Raw genomic sequence first — 17,159 nt, 5'->3', positions numbered from 1 at the left:
CTTAGGTGCCTAATCTCTCCCCATTCAGTGGACAGGGAGCCTAGGTATCCCACCTTTAATTTTTAGACCCATTCCTTTCATTGGGCCCAATCCCTGTGATATGCCGAGTGCATTGTGATGTGCTTAGGGTCCTGATTTCCCATTGATAGACTTCAGCTGAGGAGTTTGAGCCCTTCATCTTCATCACTGTAGAGGGCAAGGTGACTTGAAAGAGATTATTTGAAGTGAGATGATGGGGGCATGGCCAGCCTTTTGGGAGCAGAGATTGAATCCAAGCCTAACTTGAAGGATGGCTCCCTCCTTTACTTTTACCGGACTCAAAGTCCAAAGTGTGTTGCATCGTTGCTTTGAAGGTGCATGCTCCTATCTTGTCCTTTGATAGAAAGAAGCCTTAGAAGCATTTCAGAAGGAAAGGTGGGAAGTGCAGAGGCGGAAGCTCCTCTGAGAGTTGTTGCCGTTGGAATTAGTTGTGTTGGCTTTGCGGTGATCGGGTAACAAGCACAGGCCCTTGGTTAGTAATTCTAGAAGTCTCTAGTGCATAACGCATTATCAACACACATGATGGAGTTTGAAACCAACCAGCTCATCGGACATCAGATTAGCACTGCATAACAGAGCAATTTCTCTTGTGTAATCGGTTTCTAATTGGGGAGGCTGTTGACAGGGAGTGGGTTGAGTGCTACGCATTCGAATTACAACAGGCTGGTGAACTGCCCTAGAATTTCTGCACAAAAGGTATCATCTTTTTTTTTTTATCACTTTACTGAGAATTTTGTTTCTGGCTTTATGCACAGTATATACCCGCCTTAGTGCAGAACTTTCCCTTGATTCTGCAAGCCTTTATCAGACAAGTATTCCTTACTAACAAGAACAGGCCAGTTGACTTCAACAAGATGAGTTGTGCAGGTAAAGGTTGCAGGATTGGGTCCTTCAGTTGCAGACAGTATAAATTATTGTAGTATTCATCTTTTCTATTTTGTTACACAAAGATGATGAAAATATGGTGCAGCCATCAAAATGGAGACCTCCAGTCAAAGATCAAATGACTAAAGGCTATTGTAACACATAGGTAAAAGCAGGGTGAACTAAGGTTGCATGGGCAACCTTATCTCTGCTATTTCTTAACTATTCAGTGGTTGACTTTGAAGCCTTAATAAGGTAGTTTTTTTGTATGTCATTTTATATATAGATGCAGATATACAATGTGTGTCTGTGTGCTTTTGAATGGATAATTGGAAAAGGTTATACAGAGAATGACATTTTGTATCAGAAGATTTTCTGTTTAGTCCCTCAAACCAACACCTTACGTAGCTTTTAGGGGGGAAAGAATGATGGGCAGAAATAAGAGTCTTTTGAAATATCTTTGGAGGTGAGGTCAGGATGAAAGAGAAAAAAAGAGTTCAGGGAATATGACTTGCAATGCTAAAGTAAGAGAACAAAGTCATTCCTTTTAGAATGTAGATCAAGTATATCATTATGTTTTGGCTGCCTGGGTTTGCAACAAGTGTTTTAAGCAAGGCAAAGGCACCCTTGAAATGACTCTTGTAAAAGCGTGGCTCATACTTCCTTTTATTTGATTACAGAAGTTACATGATGACACATAGGTCATCAGTGTAAAATTAGTCCAGAGATGACATCATTCCGGCTTGACTGTCAAGCCTTTTTCTTTCTTCATGTAAATCTGTCCTTCACTAGGAACTCAGAAGAACCCAAGTGCTCATTTATTGCTGGCTTTGTAATGCATTTTAATTGAAAGGAACAAAGGAAGCATTTGAAGTGGTTAGAGAAGAGGAGTGGAAGTTAGGAAGATCTGCATGTTATTCCTGGCTCTGCCACTGACTTGAAGAACCTAGTGGGATTTTTAAAAACTCTTAAGTGCCTGACTCCCATTGATTTTAGGAATTAGATCCCAGATTTCTTGTGCTCAGCATTGCAAAGCTTACCTGATCTGGAAGTCTAAATCTCATTTTCAAAAGAGATTTAGGCACTTAGGAATTTAAATCCCATCAATTGTCAGTGGGATTTTGTCTCCTAAGTGCCTCAATCGCTTTTGAAAATTATATTTCTGCTCCTAAACCAGCTAGGCATTGCAGCACCGAGTGCAGCAACACCTAAACACCTTTAAAAATCTGGATGCCTACATGCTTTTGAAAATCTGCTAGGTGCCTGTTTTATCTTTATGCACACAGAACATAAGAATGGCTTTACCAGGCCACACCAATGGTCCATCTAGTCCAGTATCCTGTCTTCTGACGGTGTCCAAAGCCAGATGCTTCAAAGGGAATGAACAGAATGGGGCAATTATCAAATGATCCATCTCCTGTCACGCAGTCCCAGCATCTGGCAGCCAGAAGCTGGGGACACACAGAACTTAGGATTGCATCCTTGACCATCTTGGCCAATAGCCATTGATGGACCTATCCTCCATGAATTTACCTAATTCTTTTTCGAACCCACTTATAGTTTTGGCCTTCACAACATCCCCTAACAATGAGTTCCACAGGTTGATTGTGTGTTGTGTGAAAAAGTACTTTTGTTTGTTTTAAACCTCCTACCTATTAATTTTGTTGGGTGACCCCTGGTTCTAGTGTTATGTGAAAAAGCAAATAACTCTTCCTTATTCATTTTCTTCACACCATCCATGATTATATAGATTTGTATTGGATCCCTCTTTAGTCGTCTCTTTTAAAGGTGCACAGTCCCAGTCTTTCTAATCTCTCCTCAGATGGAAGCTGTTCCATACCCTTAATCATTTCTGTTGCCTTTCTCTGCACCTTTTCCATTTCAAATAAATCTTTTAACCAGAACTGCACACAGTTTTAAAGGTGTGGGCGTACTGTGGATTTATATAGTGGCATTATGATATGTACAGAGTTATTATCTATCCCTTTCCTAATGGTTCCTAACATTCTTTTAGCTTTTTTGACTGCCACTGCACATTGAGTGGATGTTTTCAGAGAACTATCCACAGTGACTCCCAGATCTCCATCATTTTGTATGTGTAGTTGGGATTATGTTTAACAATATGCATTACTTTGCATTTATCAATACTGAATTTCATCTGCCATTTTGTTGCAGTCACCCAGTTTTGTGAGATCCCTTTGTAACTCTTCACAGTCAGCTTTGGACTTAACTATCTTTAGTAATTTTGTATCATCAGCTAACTTTGCCACCTCACTGTTTACCCCTTTGTCCAGATCATTTATGAATTTGTTGAACAGCACAGATCCCAGTACAGACCCCTGGGGGACACCACTATTTACCTCTCTCCATTCTGAAAATTGACCATTCATTCCTACCCTTTGTTTTCTGTCTTTTAACCAGTTACTGATCCACGAGAGGACCTTCCCTCTTATCCCATAACTGCTTAGTTTGCTTAAGAGCCTTTGGCAAGGGATCTTGTCAAAGGCTTTCTGAAAGTCCAGGTACACTATATCCATTCGATCGCCCTTGTCTACATGTTTGTTGATTCCTAAATACCTTTAAAAATCTGGGCCTTATAGCTTGATCCAATGCCCATTGAAGTAAAGTCTTTCCACTCACTTCACTGTGCTTTCCCCATCAGTTAATGGGGGAGGGGGGGTAAAAATACCTTTGTAGCGCACTTTGAGTTAATTGGATAAAAGGTGCTACCTTCTGTAGGTTCAAAGAATGTTTCTGAAGTTCCTGCATTCTGGCAGGAAAAGGAGTAGAGGCCAGTCCCATTTCCTGCCATCCATAGAATATAAACAGTACTGTACAAGTTATAGCTGCAGCTTCTCTAAAGATGTTCAAATAAATATGTGCCCCAGTTTTGAACTCTTCAAATTAATCTTCCCTGCCCCTCTCAGTCTCTGTGTCTCGTTGTCATCCAGATGGGTTATCTTGGCAAACCTCTCTTTTTCATTGGTACCTTACTAAATTGCTATTGGCAGGACATTTTCTAATTAGAACATAAGAATTTTAATTGTTTTGATTATGTTATGCTGAAGGATGTAACTCAATTCCAGAAAGAAATCTAGAGCAATAATTCTAGACTGCAGTAGATATGATATACAGCTTAAACTGATTAACATTTAAATTCTAGCTCAGATTTTATGTTTAGCCATCTGAAAGGAGACTCCATTATTTGAGATAGACAAGGCAATTTAACAAACTGTGCTCTCAGGTTACAGCTTGTAAAAAAGATTGTGGGTACAAATTGCAGCATTTAAAAAGATTTAGAACTTGAGTCTGATTCACCCCTGCTTTACTCCAGCTCTGTATTGGTATAACTGAATTGGTCCAATGAAGTTACAATGCCACAGTGCTGGAGTAGAGGAGAGGTGAATCAGGTCCATTATTTAGTTCATATGAAGGATTTTCCAATGACCTATTCAATCAGAGAATTCATGGGTAGGGAAGCAAAGTGGAAATACTATGGGCCTGACACTATCAGATTTTCCCCACTGTAACTCCACTGAGTTACTCCCAGTTACACCAGTGTAAGTGGGTTCAGAATCGGGTGCCACATCTGATGAAAGTGAGACCAGTAAAGAAGTGGCAAAATTGCTAGAGACCAAATTTGCTAAAGTAAAACTCTGACTAGAATCTGCAGCTAAACGTCTTCATAAGAGGACTCAGTGGTCCCCCACCTGCTGTTTCTAATTAGCAATATAGATTTTAGCAAAATCACTTCATAACGAATCGTTAAGACTGGGATTCCATTTTTAAAACCTTAGGAACACATTCTCTTTTGAGATTTCACTGAATCAGCCACACAATGGAGAGCCTGGGGAGCATGTATCCATCTCCTGTGTATCCAACGCAATGACTTCAGTTTTCAAATGCAGAAAATTGTCCCTTGCATCATGGTCAGATCTTTCTTTTTGACTCTGAGGTGGCACAAGGGGCAGGGAGGGAAGAGAAAAGGAGTGAGTAGAGCTGACTACAGAAAAGCCACAAAACTCAGGTCAGGAGAGTGAGGGAGGGGCTTGTAGCTAGGAAGAGGATACTTATGGGAAACGAGACAGAAGGAGGAAAGAGTGTACTAGAAAAGAAAGCTGTAAAGAAGATGCCGGTTCGTCACTGGAAGGGAGAGTGTGACCAGGGCTCCAGAGTTTTACCAGCGTGCTCTGAACTGCTCCGAGCAAGTTTTCATGGTGGTGCTCCAAACAGCTGAGTTCTCATATTAGTACAGCTGCGCCGCTGCTGAGATAAGGTACAAGTGTGTCTAGTTCGGACGCACTCTGAACCGGGATGAGGATCGCTGCGTCCCACTATGAAGATTTGACCCCAAAAGGCTGGTTCAGGGAGGGATTTTAGATTTTCACCAGCCACGTTGTAGTCTAAGGCTCCGCTCCTGCAAATGTCTATGCATGTGCTTAACCGTAGGCAGGTAGACAATCCCCCTGAAGTCAAGGGGCCTTCCCATGCATAAAATCAAGCACATGTGTAAATGTTTGCAGGACTAGCACCTACCACCGTCTTTTACTCCTCAGCATCGCCATGTGGATTCTTCTTCAAGTGCCTGCTCATGCTGATTCCATGTTAGGTGTGCGCTCGCTGCATGCCCCGTTGCCGGAGATTTTTCCCTGAGGGGTATCCATAGGGCCAGCTCTAGCATCTCCCGGTATAAGGGGCACCACTGGCCCTGCACCCTTCCAGTTCCTTCTTACTGCCTGTGACAGTTGCTGGAACAGTCTTCCTTTCTTCGGGTTTGCAAGCCTTCTCTAGTGGTTTACTGAACTGTATTTTTGTAAACATGGTTAGTTGGTTTGTTAGTTAGTGTCAGTTAGTTAGATAGTTCACATAAGGGACCTTGTCCGAGGGTTGGGGCATGCCCCGATCCCCAGGTTTCAAACCATGCGCTACCTGTAGTAAGCCCATGCCAGTGAGCGATCCCCACTCCAGCTGCCTAAAAATCCCTTGGAGAGGCTCAAATCAAGGACAAGTGCAGAATCTGCCGGGTCTTCAGGCCATGCACCCGAAAGGCCAGGAATATCAGATTGAAAGCCCTGCTGATGGAAGCCACACTCAGAACGGCCTCTGAGCTGAGTAGGTCAGACTCCACGCCGAGTACATTGGCTTCGGTATGAAGTGCCCCTCTGAACTGTGCCCCCCTTAGCACCGTTCCGCATCCTCAGCACCAAGGAAACAGCACAAGAAGCGCACCCATAGAGGGCACTCCTCATTGCCCAAGGGAGGTAAGAGCGAGATGCAACGCATGTTGGGCCATTCACCCTCACCGCAGAGACATACGGTTGCGGCGATGACTCTACCTGTGGCATCTAGCCCAACCTGGGACCCACCCCACACGCCAAAGAATAGCCGGGGCCCAGTGCTATTGAGTGTGCCAGAAGCCTTTCAGGCAGCAAGGAACCTTAGGGCCCTACAGGTGCTTCCCACACCCCAGGACTGACCACCCACCTCCCTAGATCCTCTGAGGGCACTGGTATTGAAAGGGAAGTCCGCTATGGGACCTCCGCAGTGGTCCCCAACCCGGCACCTCAAGACGACGATCCCCAGCGGGCGGCACCTGTTACCAACACCTGGCACCAGTCACCCGAGCCCCAGCACCGGTCACATGAGTCCCGGTGCCGGCCACCCAAATCTTGACACTGCTCACCTGAGCCCTGACAGCAGCCACGGTGCCATTCTCTCGAGCACTGCCCTGACACCAGTCCTGGCATCAATCACTGGCCTCCCATAGCTGGTCCCCTGTACAAAGGGGTCGTCCCTCGGCACCGCTCCCCGGCTCCCCAGCATAGCTGGCAGGAGGGATCAGCAGTGGCTCTGCCGTGATCATCTTAAGAGGAGTCCTCATCAGACTCCAAGAGGGATTCAACTCCCCCTCAAAAGAGGCGCCGTCACCCAGCACATGTAACAGACATTGGTGCCAGACCATATATGGGCCAATGGCTTCCAGGACAGCGGCCCAAGCAGTGGCAGTGCTGGAACCCATGGGGGTTCTTGGTGATGCCAGGGCCGTTCTCTTACCCTCCGTCCCTGGTGATCTCTGAGAGTTGGACTGCGGCTCCTCCCTAACCAGTCCCAGAGCCAGGCTCGGACTTCGACCACAGTACCGAAACCCCAGCGGTACCTCCCACAGAAATTACCTCAGGGGAAGCAGAGGATTTAGCCCCACCACCACCGGCAGCATCCTCATCATCATCCCCAGACGAGGCATTCACGGGTCCCACTAACTCCCTGCATCCAAATTATTTTAGAGCCCACCAGGAGCTCCTCAGGAGGGTCACGACCAACCTGGGCCTAGAGGCAGAGGAGCTGAAAGAATCCATGGATGCCCTCTTTGATATTCTGGCTGCCGTGGCTCCCACCAAGGTGGCTCTGCTGGTGCGTGAGGGGGTGGTTAAGTTGGTAAAAGCACTGTGGCAGATCCCTTCCTCTCTGCCCTCAACATCTAAAAGGGCAGAAAAGAAATACTATGTTCCTGCCAGGGATTTGAATACAAATACTCACACCCTCTCCCGGGGTCCTTCGTGGTTTTCTCCGCTAATGAGCAGGATAGGCAAGGACAGACAAGTGCCATTCCAAAAAATAAGGAGGCTAAATGCCTGAACCTTTTTATCCCACTGCAAGCCTTCAACTTCACATTGCAAACCAGCAGGTGCTGCTGGGGAGATATGATTTAAACGTTTGGGACTCCATGGCCAAATTTAAGGACTCCTTGCCTTAAAAATTGTGGTAGGAATTCAGGGACATCATGGAGGAAGGAAAGATAGAGGCCACAACGTCTCTCCAGGCGGCTTTAGATGCTGCAGATTTGGCGGCCAGAACAATAGCATCGGTGGTCTCCATGAGTCGTGGTTTGTGGCCACAGTCTTTGGGTCTGTCCCAGGAGGTTCAGCAGCATGTCCCGGATCTCCCATTTGAGGGAGCCTCATTATTCTTGGATCAGACAGACACCAAACTGCATGGCCTCAAAGACCCCAGGGCTGCTGCAATCCTTGGGCCTTTATACACCGCTGGCCTCGAGGAAACAGTTTAGGCTGCAACAGTCCCCCCAGGTTCTCAGGACCATCCAGGAACAAGCCCTGTAAGAAAAAAGATAAAAGTTATAGGTGCCATCAGGGACAGTCGCCCTCCACCTCTGCCCAACAGGGCACTAACCATTTCCCAAGTGGAGGCAGGTAGGCCTTCTGAAGGCACACTTGGGGATGGCTTACCAGTCTCCATCCCAGATCAACAGCCCCCATTTTTATTTCTGGACTGCCTTTTGCCATACCTCCCTGCTTGGGGGTCAGTTACATTGGACCTCTGGGTACTCAGTACCATAGCAGAGGGGTACACTCAGCAGTTTGTCTCCATCCCTCCGCCACACACCCCTTCCATGTCTCTCTTCAGGGACCCTTCTCACGAGCAACTTCTCATCCAGGAGGTGGAAACCCTCCTATGGGCATGGGCTGTGGAAATAGACCCTTCAGAGCTTGCGAGAGAGGGGCAGATTTTTACTCCTGCTATTTTTTGATTCCCCAAGGCAAAAGGGGGCCTGCAGCCTATCTTAGACCTGCTTTGCCTCAACAAGTATCTCAAGAAACTGAGGTTCCGCATGGTCTCCCTGGCCTCTATCATTCCTTCTTTGGATCCAGGAGAGTGGTACGCCAGCCTCGACTTGAAGGATGCGTACTTGCATATTTCCGTGTTTTGGGGACACAGGAAGTTCTTCAGGTTCATGGTGGGCCACAAATGCTACCAATTTACAGCGCTCTCATTTGGCCTTTTGGTGGCCCCGCGAGTTTTCACAAAGTGCATGGTAGTGGTTGCAGCCTACCTCAGACATCGAGGAGTACAGATTTATCTGCGCTAGATGATTGGCTGATAAAAGGCCACTCGAGGCTTTTCAGCACAGTGCCTCTGTGGTGCAGGACGCCGGGCCTTCTAATAAATGAACAAAAGTCAATGTTGGTCCCAGCCCAGAGAATAGAATTGATGGGAGCTGTGCTCAACTCCCCTCAGGCCAGGGCTTTCCTGCTGGAGGCCAGATACAGAGCCACGGCAGACTGAATCACCCAAGTATTGGCTGGCCTATTAACGGCTGCTCGGGTGTGCCTATGTCTAGGAGGTCACATGGCGGCATGTACCTACATGGTACAATATGTATGACTGCACCTCAGACAGCTTCAGATGTGGCTTGCATCTGTCTGTTCCCCAAGCCGGGACCATCTGGACTTGATCCTCACCATTCTGATGTCAGTCTGGGCTTCCCTGAAGTGGTGCTTACACCCGACCTTGGTTCTGTCTGGAGTACCTTTTGAGCCCCCCCCCCCCGGCCCTCGATGTATTGGACTTGGGGTGGGAAGCCCACTTCGACAATCTCAGGACCTAAGGCCTCTGTTCACAGGATGAACTGTCCTTAAATATCAATGTGAAGGAGCTCAGGGCAATACGCATGGCTCTGCGAAGTGTTCCTTCCCCATCTCTAAGGCAAAAGTGTGCAAGTACTGACAGACAATACAGTGTCAAAGTTATATGTCAACAAACAGGGAGGAGCTTGCTCCAAGGTCCTCTTCCAGGAAGCCCTCAGGCTGTGGGACTTCTGCATGAAGCATTACATTCACCTAGAGGCATCACATCTCCCTGGGGAATGGAATGTGTTGGCGGATTGCCTCAGCAGGTCCTTCTCCTGTCGCCATGAGTGGTCTCTCCACCCAGAGGTCATCAGTGTCATCTTCCAGAGGTGAGGTACTCCCCAGGTGGATTGTTCGCTACCGCAAAGAACAGGAAGTGTCACTGCTTTTGCTCGAGGCTCAGCCAGGTCAAAGGCGCCCTTTCTGATGCCTTCCTGCAGTCGTGGTCGGACAGCCTGCTGTACACTTTCTGTCCAATCCCCCTAGTTCACAAGGTGCTCCTGAAGATGAAAGGGGACCAGGCGAAGGTCATCCTGATCACTCCAGCTTGGCCTCGTCAGCACTGGTTCAGCATGCTCCTAGTAGACCTCACAATCGCAGCCCTGTGGGCACTTCCTCTCAGACCGGACTTGCAGGATCGTGGGCAACTCCTCCATCTGAACCCCACAGGCCTACGCTTGACAGCGTGGTTGCTGCATGGCTAAATCCCGAGGAGGGAGCATGTTCAGAGCAGGTTCAGCAGGTTTTGCTCAGTATCAGGAAGGCTTCTACCAGGGAAACCTACCTGGCTAAGTGAAAATGCATCACTGGTTGAGCAGCCGAGTGGGACCTTCCTCCAATGCAGACATCTTTGCAGTCCATCCTAGAGTGTCTGCTCCTCCTGAAGCAACAAGGTTTGTCACTGTCTTCCATTAAGGTCCACTTGGTGGCCATCTTGGCATTCCATCCCCCGATCCAAGCAAATCAGTCTTCGCTCAGGAGATGACAAGCAGATTCATTAAAGGGTTGGAGAAGCTGTACCCACAAGTTCATGACCCAATTCTGCCCTGGGATTTAAACCTGGTCCTGCCTAGGCTCACGAGGCCAACTTTCAAGCCTTTGGCATCATGCTCCATACTGCTTCTCTCGTAAAAAGTCGCTTTCCTGGTAGCAATCACTTCTGCAAGAAGGGTTTCAGAGCTTCAAGCTTTGACCTTGGAGACTCCCGTTACCATTTTCTTTAAAGATAAGATCCGACTGCGTCCCCACCCAGCCTTTCTATCCACCATGGTGTCGCAATTTCACATCAACCAGGACATCTTTTTACCTGTCTTGTTCTCGAAACCGCACAAGACACAATAAGAATGGTATCTGCATTCTCTGGACGTTAGAAGGTCCCTAGCCTTTCATATCAACAGAACAAGACCCTTCTGCAAATTGACGCAGCTTTTTGTTGCAGATGCGGACAGGATGAAAGCTCTCCCAGTATCAGCCCAGAGGATCTCGTCCTGGATCACTGCCTGTATCCGGGCCTGCTACGAACAGGAGGGGACCCCACCTCCAGTCATTGTGAAGGCCCACTTTACAAGAGTGCAAGAAAGCAGCTTTCAGCAGCTTTCCTGGTGCAAATACCGATACAGGACATCTGCAGTGCCACTACATGGTCATCAGTCCACACATTCATGTCCCACTATGCCATCGCCCAACAGGCCACAGATGATGCCAGTTTCAGGAAAGCTATGTTACAGTTGGTACGCCCCAGAACTCCTAGCCCACCTCCGGGGATACTGCTTGTCAGTCACCGAGCATGGAATTGACGTGAGCAAGCACTCGAAGAAGAAAAAACAGTTACCTACCTTTTGTAACTGTTGCTCTTCGAGATGTGTTGCTCATGTCCATTCCATGACCCACCCTCCTACCCTGCCATTGGAGTTGGTTCAAGAAGGAACTGAAAGGGCGCAGGGCCAGCGGTGCCGCTTATACCAGTGCATGAGTGTGGGCCTTCAGGGGATGCTAGAGCTGGCCCTATGGATACCACTGGGGGGAAATCTCTGGTAACCGGGCATGCAGCACACATGCATCTAGCATGGAATGGAAATGAGCAACACATCTCAAAGAACAGTTACGAAAGGTAGGTAACCGTTTTTTCCCCCACCTGTTGGATTTTTACTCTTTAGTTACAAATCTAAACAGAACTCTTAACATTACAAAGTGCCTTCTTGAGATGTATGGGACCACAGTGGAGCCAAGGATGCATGCTCTACTTATTTTTGTTCTGGTTAGTGCTGAAGCGAAGGTAACTTTTCTTGGGTTTTACCAGCAACTTTGAAAAGTGCAAATCACATCCTGTGTCCCTTTTTTTCGGTTTCCTAAGGTTTAAAATCTGTCGAGTTATTATGAGGTTTGTTTTTTTGTTTGTTTTTGAAGGTGTTTATTTTGTATTCACTAAAATTGTAGATGCAGATGTTGAAATAAAGACAGTGCTCGAAAGGCCTTTTGCTTGTTCCAGGCTACTCACCATATTTAGATTGTATACCTACAAAATTCTCTTAGACACACCCAGGTAAATCCAGAGTGGCTCCAGGGACTGGAATGCAATTACTCTGGATTTATATGGGTGTAAATGGCAGCAGAATGTGGCTCCTTTTGTTTCTATATTTTATATCTGTAGTGGAAACATCTCATCATAAAGGGCTTTTCCCCAGTAACAACTTCCACTGTATGCTACATTGTATGATAACAAGGAGAGCGCAGAGGACAAGAGATCCCCTCCACTTCACCAGATGGGCGATGTCTCCTACATTTGCAGGGAGCACTAGTGGTGTGTGTGTGGGTTGGCAGGGTGGGCGCGCACATACTTTGGGAGGCCCTATCTTCACTCTCAGCAGTGAGCAGCTGAAGTGAGACTCATTCCTCTTCTCTCCACCCTCATCTCCTCCATCACTGTGAGCCAGAAATTCTTCTTTCCCCTTTCCCCCACCATGGTAGCTGCATTTTGTTTTCCCCTCCCGCCCCCCTTTTACAGCTGAGTTAGAGCAAAAGTGGAGCAGGATGGGACGATCCCTTGTAATGCAGTCCTTAATACCTGTTTTTTGGGTAGGTAAAAATGGCAGCATTCTGAGAGGGTAGCCACCGACCTAGTTATAGTGGAGTGAAAGTAGGGTTGCCAGAAATCCGGTTTTCGACCAGAACGCCCAGTCATAGAGGGACCCTGGTGGGTCTGGTCAGCACCACTGACTGGGCCGTTAAAAGTCTGGTCGCTGGTGCTGCAGGGGCTAAGGCAGGCTAGTCCCTACCTTTGCTGTCACCGCGCTGAGCCCGGAAGCGGCTCGCAGGTCCGGCAACTAGGTGGGGGGACCTCGGGGCTCCACGTGTTGCCCCCGCCCCGAGCACTGGCTCTGCATTCCCATTGACTACAGTTTCCGGCCAATAGGAGCTGGGGGGCGGTGCCTGTGGGCGAGAGCAGTGCACAGAGCCTCCTAGCCCCTGTGCATAAGAGCTGTACCTACTGGCTGCTTCCGTGGCGCAGGGCAGAACCAGGACAGGCAGGGAGCCTGTCTTAGCCCTGCAGCACCACTGATTGGGAGCCACCCAAGGCAAGCCCACACCCCACTCCTGACCTCCAACCCGCTGCCCTGAGCCCCCCCAAACCCCTCATCCCTTGCCCCACCCCAGAGCCTGCAACCTCAGCTGGAGTGCTCACCCCACAACTCCCTGCCCAGAGCCCCCTCCTCACCCCAAACCCCTCATTCCCAGACCCACCCCAAAGCTCACACCCCCAGCTGGAGCCTCACCCATCCCCCCACACCCCAAACCTCTGCCCCAGCCCAGAGCCCCCTCCCTCACGCTGAACCCCTCATTTCTGGCCCCACCCCAGAGCCTATACCCTCTCCCACATCCCAGCCCCTTGCCTCAGCCCAGTGAAATAAAGTGAAACAATTCAAGACTCACTCCACTTGCCCGTAGGTGGAATTTCACTATAATTAATGTTCTGTGTAAGAGGTTTTCACTACATATCAGTCTATTTTGCCTTTCCCTGTGATCATTCCCTAGCCAAAGCCTTATTAATTTAGGGTGTGGTGTACTGTGCTATGAAGATGAGTAGGGCTCAGTAAGCTCTCAGTCTCCCTTGGCCAGATTTGTTGTGGTATTTAAGTTCCTAAAGATGCAAATAAGTGCTTTTGAAAATCCCACTAGGTGCCTAGGTGCCTTAACTCATGGGCATTAGGCACCTTAGGTGCTTTTGAAAATCCCATTTGGCACCCCTACCTGCATCTTGAGACACCTAAATACCTTTAAAAATCTTGCCTGTGTGGCTATTTAACCCTTCTGCCTCAGGCTTTGTGTTCATTGCAAAAGAGATGGGGCTTTTTTACACCAAGATAGCTCTTTTGATGGAAAATCCTAGTGGAGACAAGGCACCGGTAGTTTTTCAATGTAGCTAGTCAATGTTAACCCCAGGTAGGGGTTGACTAGCTGCAGTGTGGTAGAAGGTACAGTGCCTTGTTTCCAATAGGAATTTATAGGGAGTTCGTTATCTCAGTGTAAAAGAACATAGCTTTTTGCAGTAAAAACAGAGCCTCACTTTCCGCAGGAGTGTTGTAAAGATCTGTCAGTTAATATTTGTAAAGTGTTTGGAAGATGGAAAGTACTATGTAAGTTTCAAGTATTATATTGTGTTTTATATTTTACTGAGAAACAAGGACATCACAGTTAGGATGGTGTGAAGCCTGCAGTTTCACTTTTCAGGGTGAAAGTGATCCAGTCCCTACAGATTTGCTTGCAGGTGGGAGTTAAATGAGTTCAGATCTTCAAGGAGAACACATAATGATTTGTATATAAAGACCATGGAGAGATGGGGAGACAGTTCCCAATTTTGTGGGGAAAGGAGGTTGGCTGAGTGGGATTTGCAGGATATACTTAGGTGAAAACTCACAGCCCATCTTTGGCTGGGTCTTCACTAGAAATAAAAGTGTATCTTATAAGATAGATAACGTGTTGTATGTAGCTGGTCAAGGTAAACCTTGGACACCTCCGCCAGCTCCCCAGGGTTTGCTTTGACCAGCTCAAGGTAAAAGTAATACTTGCCCTGTTTTTGTTAGAATTTTACAAGGTAGCTAAAACAAGATAGCTATGTTGTTGTAAAAGACACGAGTTTGGGAACATGTCAAACCTCCAACCCAAGGTTCGTTCTGAAAGAGTTCAAGGCTCAGTGCAAATACTTTCCGCAGCTCTACTCACAGCCTCCCCGAGAGTCATGATTATCATTAAAGAGAATGGTAAATAGAAGTACAACTAGCCCACCTCCCCCTTGAAATGCTTTGAAAATATAGGAGGTAGGTGCCTGACATCTGTGAACCAAAAAAATAAAAGGAAGTATTTCACTGTAGATCTCCTGCGGTTGTGAGTGACCCTGACAATGTGGAAGCATCTGAGTATTTAATTAATTAATATAAGATTTAATTGTAAATGCCCAGACTTCTGCTGAGGGGAGCAGCAGTTTGTCCTGTATCCTCATGTTACTACTTTGTCATCATGTTATGGCTTTGTACGCTTTTGTGCTTAGGATGTGCACAACGTAAATTTTCTACTAGGATTCAGTTCAGTGGGTGAATGCCACCTGCAGAAAATAAGTTTATACCATACCTGCTTAATTTGGCACGTTGGTTTTTGGATATTAAATAGAGATGAAACCAACCCAAAACCCTACACCCATTGCCCCTGAGGTTTGGGAGAGCCTGGATCTATAACAAAGCAAGCCAAACCTAACTACCTCTGATATTTGGAAAATGTCAGATCTGGTTTCTAATTCTGTGGCTTGGCGTTACCTCCCATATTAAATGTTCAACAAAAATATCCGTGTAAACCCATCAAACGTTCAACCCCAGACACATGTTTCTTGATATATTGCTGTCCACTTGCTGTGTTCATTAACTAGATTAATTACTCTGACTAAGTATTACCTTTCTTTCTATTCACAGGCTGGCCCTGGGCAACTCTGTCTGTTCTTGGATTCCTGTACTGCTACTCTCATGTTGGAATTGAATGGGATCGCACACACCATGTAGATTAGCACACAGTTATACAAAAGTATGCCATCATGAGCTGTGCGTTAACAAAGGAGTGGGAAAGGTTTTCGTAAAACCTTTCATACAGTGAATACACACATTCCGATTTCTCTGCCGTGGCTGTACATGCCATTCTCTCTGCAGGAAAATATGCCATAGCAAATATACTTTGCCAAACTATTTAAAAAACTGGAAGCCAGTTTAATTTATAATTGTTTATGGACAAATCACTTGAACTGTAAACACTGATTTCTTAAAGTATTTTTGTCTTCTTAGACACTATTTTTATTTCAGAAATATTTGAAATGGTATGTACGTGTTGAGTATCTTAGTATATGTACTTCACATTCTTGGACCCATATCTATCAGGAAGAGAGAATTTCTTGTCTTTTTTGTATTTTTTTCAGGTCTGGATTAAATTTAAATACATTGCAAACAAAAGAGGGCATCCTGTTCTTCCATTGCACAATTCAGAAAACCAGAATTCTACCCAAATTGCCCTCCATACATTATATCTGAGACTAATACCCAGTTATTGAAAGTGCAGCCTGAAAACATGTTCAAAGGAATAAAAGATTTTGCTTTTTTAGCCATTTCTCTATCTCAGTGGTCCCCAGGCTGCGTGGCGTACCTGCATATGAGGGCTCACAGGAACATTCAGGAGGGTGAGCGGCAGAGCCCATGCCAGCCCCCATGGAGGACGGGGAGGGAGTGCCACCCAGCCCCGCTCTGCCCCCAGCCCAACTCCGGCCCCAACCGCAGCTCTACTCCACCCCCAGCCCAGCTCCGGCCCCAGCTGCAGTTCCACACCAGCCCCATCCTCCGCTCCGCTCTACCCCTAGGCCAACTCAGCCTCTAGCCCCAGCTCCGCCTTCAGCCCAAGCTCCTCTGCTGAGGAAGTCTTGGCTGTGCAGTAAGGGGTGAGGCATGGACAGATTCCATTACTGGTAAGGGGGGCGTGACAGGAAAAATTTGGGCACCACTGCTCTAACTGAATGCTGATAGAGAAGGATCAGCAGAGAACAAGTCAGGAGAGAGGGATTTCTGTGTATCCATAGGGGGCACCAGATGATAATATTCATGATGAATTTAAAAAAAATAATCACAACTAATTGCACTGTTAAACAATAATACAATACCACTTATTTCAATATTTTTGGATGTTTTCTATATTTTCAAATATATTGATTTCAATTACAACACAGAATACAAAGTGTACAGTGCTCACTTTGTATTTATTTTTTATTGCAAGTATTTGCACTGTAAAAAAGCAAAAGAAATAGTATTTTTCAATTCACCTTATACAAGTACTATAGTGCAATCTCTTTTTCATGAAAGTTGAACTTACAAATGTAGAATTATGTACAAAAAAACCTGCATTCAAAAATAAAACAATATAACATTTTAGAGTCTGTAAGTCCACTCAGTCCTACTTCAGCCAATCGCTCAGACAAAAGTTTGTTTACATTTGCAGGAGATAATGCTGCCTGCTTCTTGTTTACAATGTCACCTGAAAGTGAGAACAGGCATTCTCATGGCACTGTTGTAGCTGGCTCTGCAAGATATTTATGTGCCAGATGCGCTAAAGATTCATATGTCCCTTCATGCTTCAACTACCATTCTAGGAGACATGTGTCCATGCTAATGACGGGTTCTGCTCAATAACAATCCAAAGCAGTTCATTTTCATTATCTGAATCTGATGTCACCAGCAGAAGGTTGATTTTCTTTTTTCGTGGTTCAGGTTCTGTAGTTTCTGCATCAGAATTTTCCTCTTTTAAGAC

At 46.4% G+C, this 17,159-nt stretch overlaps 1 protein-coding gene across 10 annotated transcripts in view; it reads left to right on the top strand.

The window, feature by feature from the left end:
- HHAT (hedgehog acyltransferase) overlaps positions 1-15,607 on the top strand; it is a 334,554-nt gene extending 318,947 nt beyond the window's left edge. For all 10 annotated transcript variants that reach the window (XM_073339002.1, XM_073339001.1, XM_073338997.1 and 7 more), the window contains one exon: positions 15,290-15,607. In XM_073339002.1, coding sequence (XP_073195103.1) covers positions 15,290-15,381 — 92 coding nt within the window. In that variant the 3' untranslated portion in view covers positions 15,382-15,607. The remainder of the gene's footprint in view (positions 1-15,289) is intronic.
- Positions 15,608-17,159: the final 1,552 nt, after the last annotated feature.

The sequence above is a fragment of the Lepidochelys kempii genome, chromosome 3 (assembly GCF_965140265.1).
Source record: "Lepidochelys kempii isolate rLepKem1 chromosome 3, rLepKem1.hap2, whole genome shotgun sequence".
Classification (NCBI taxonomy): Eukaryota; Metazoa; Chordata; order Testudines; family Cheloniidae; genus Lepidochelys; species Lepidochelys kempii.
This window is presented reverse-complemented; position numbering and strand designations above follow the sequence as displayed.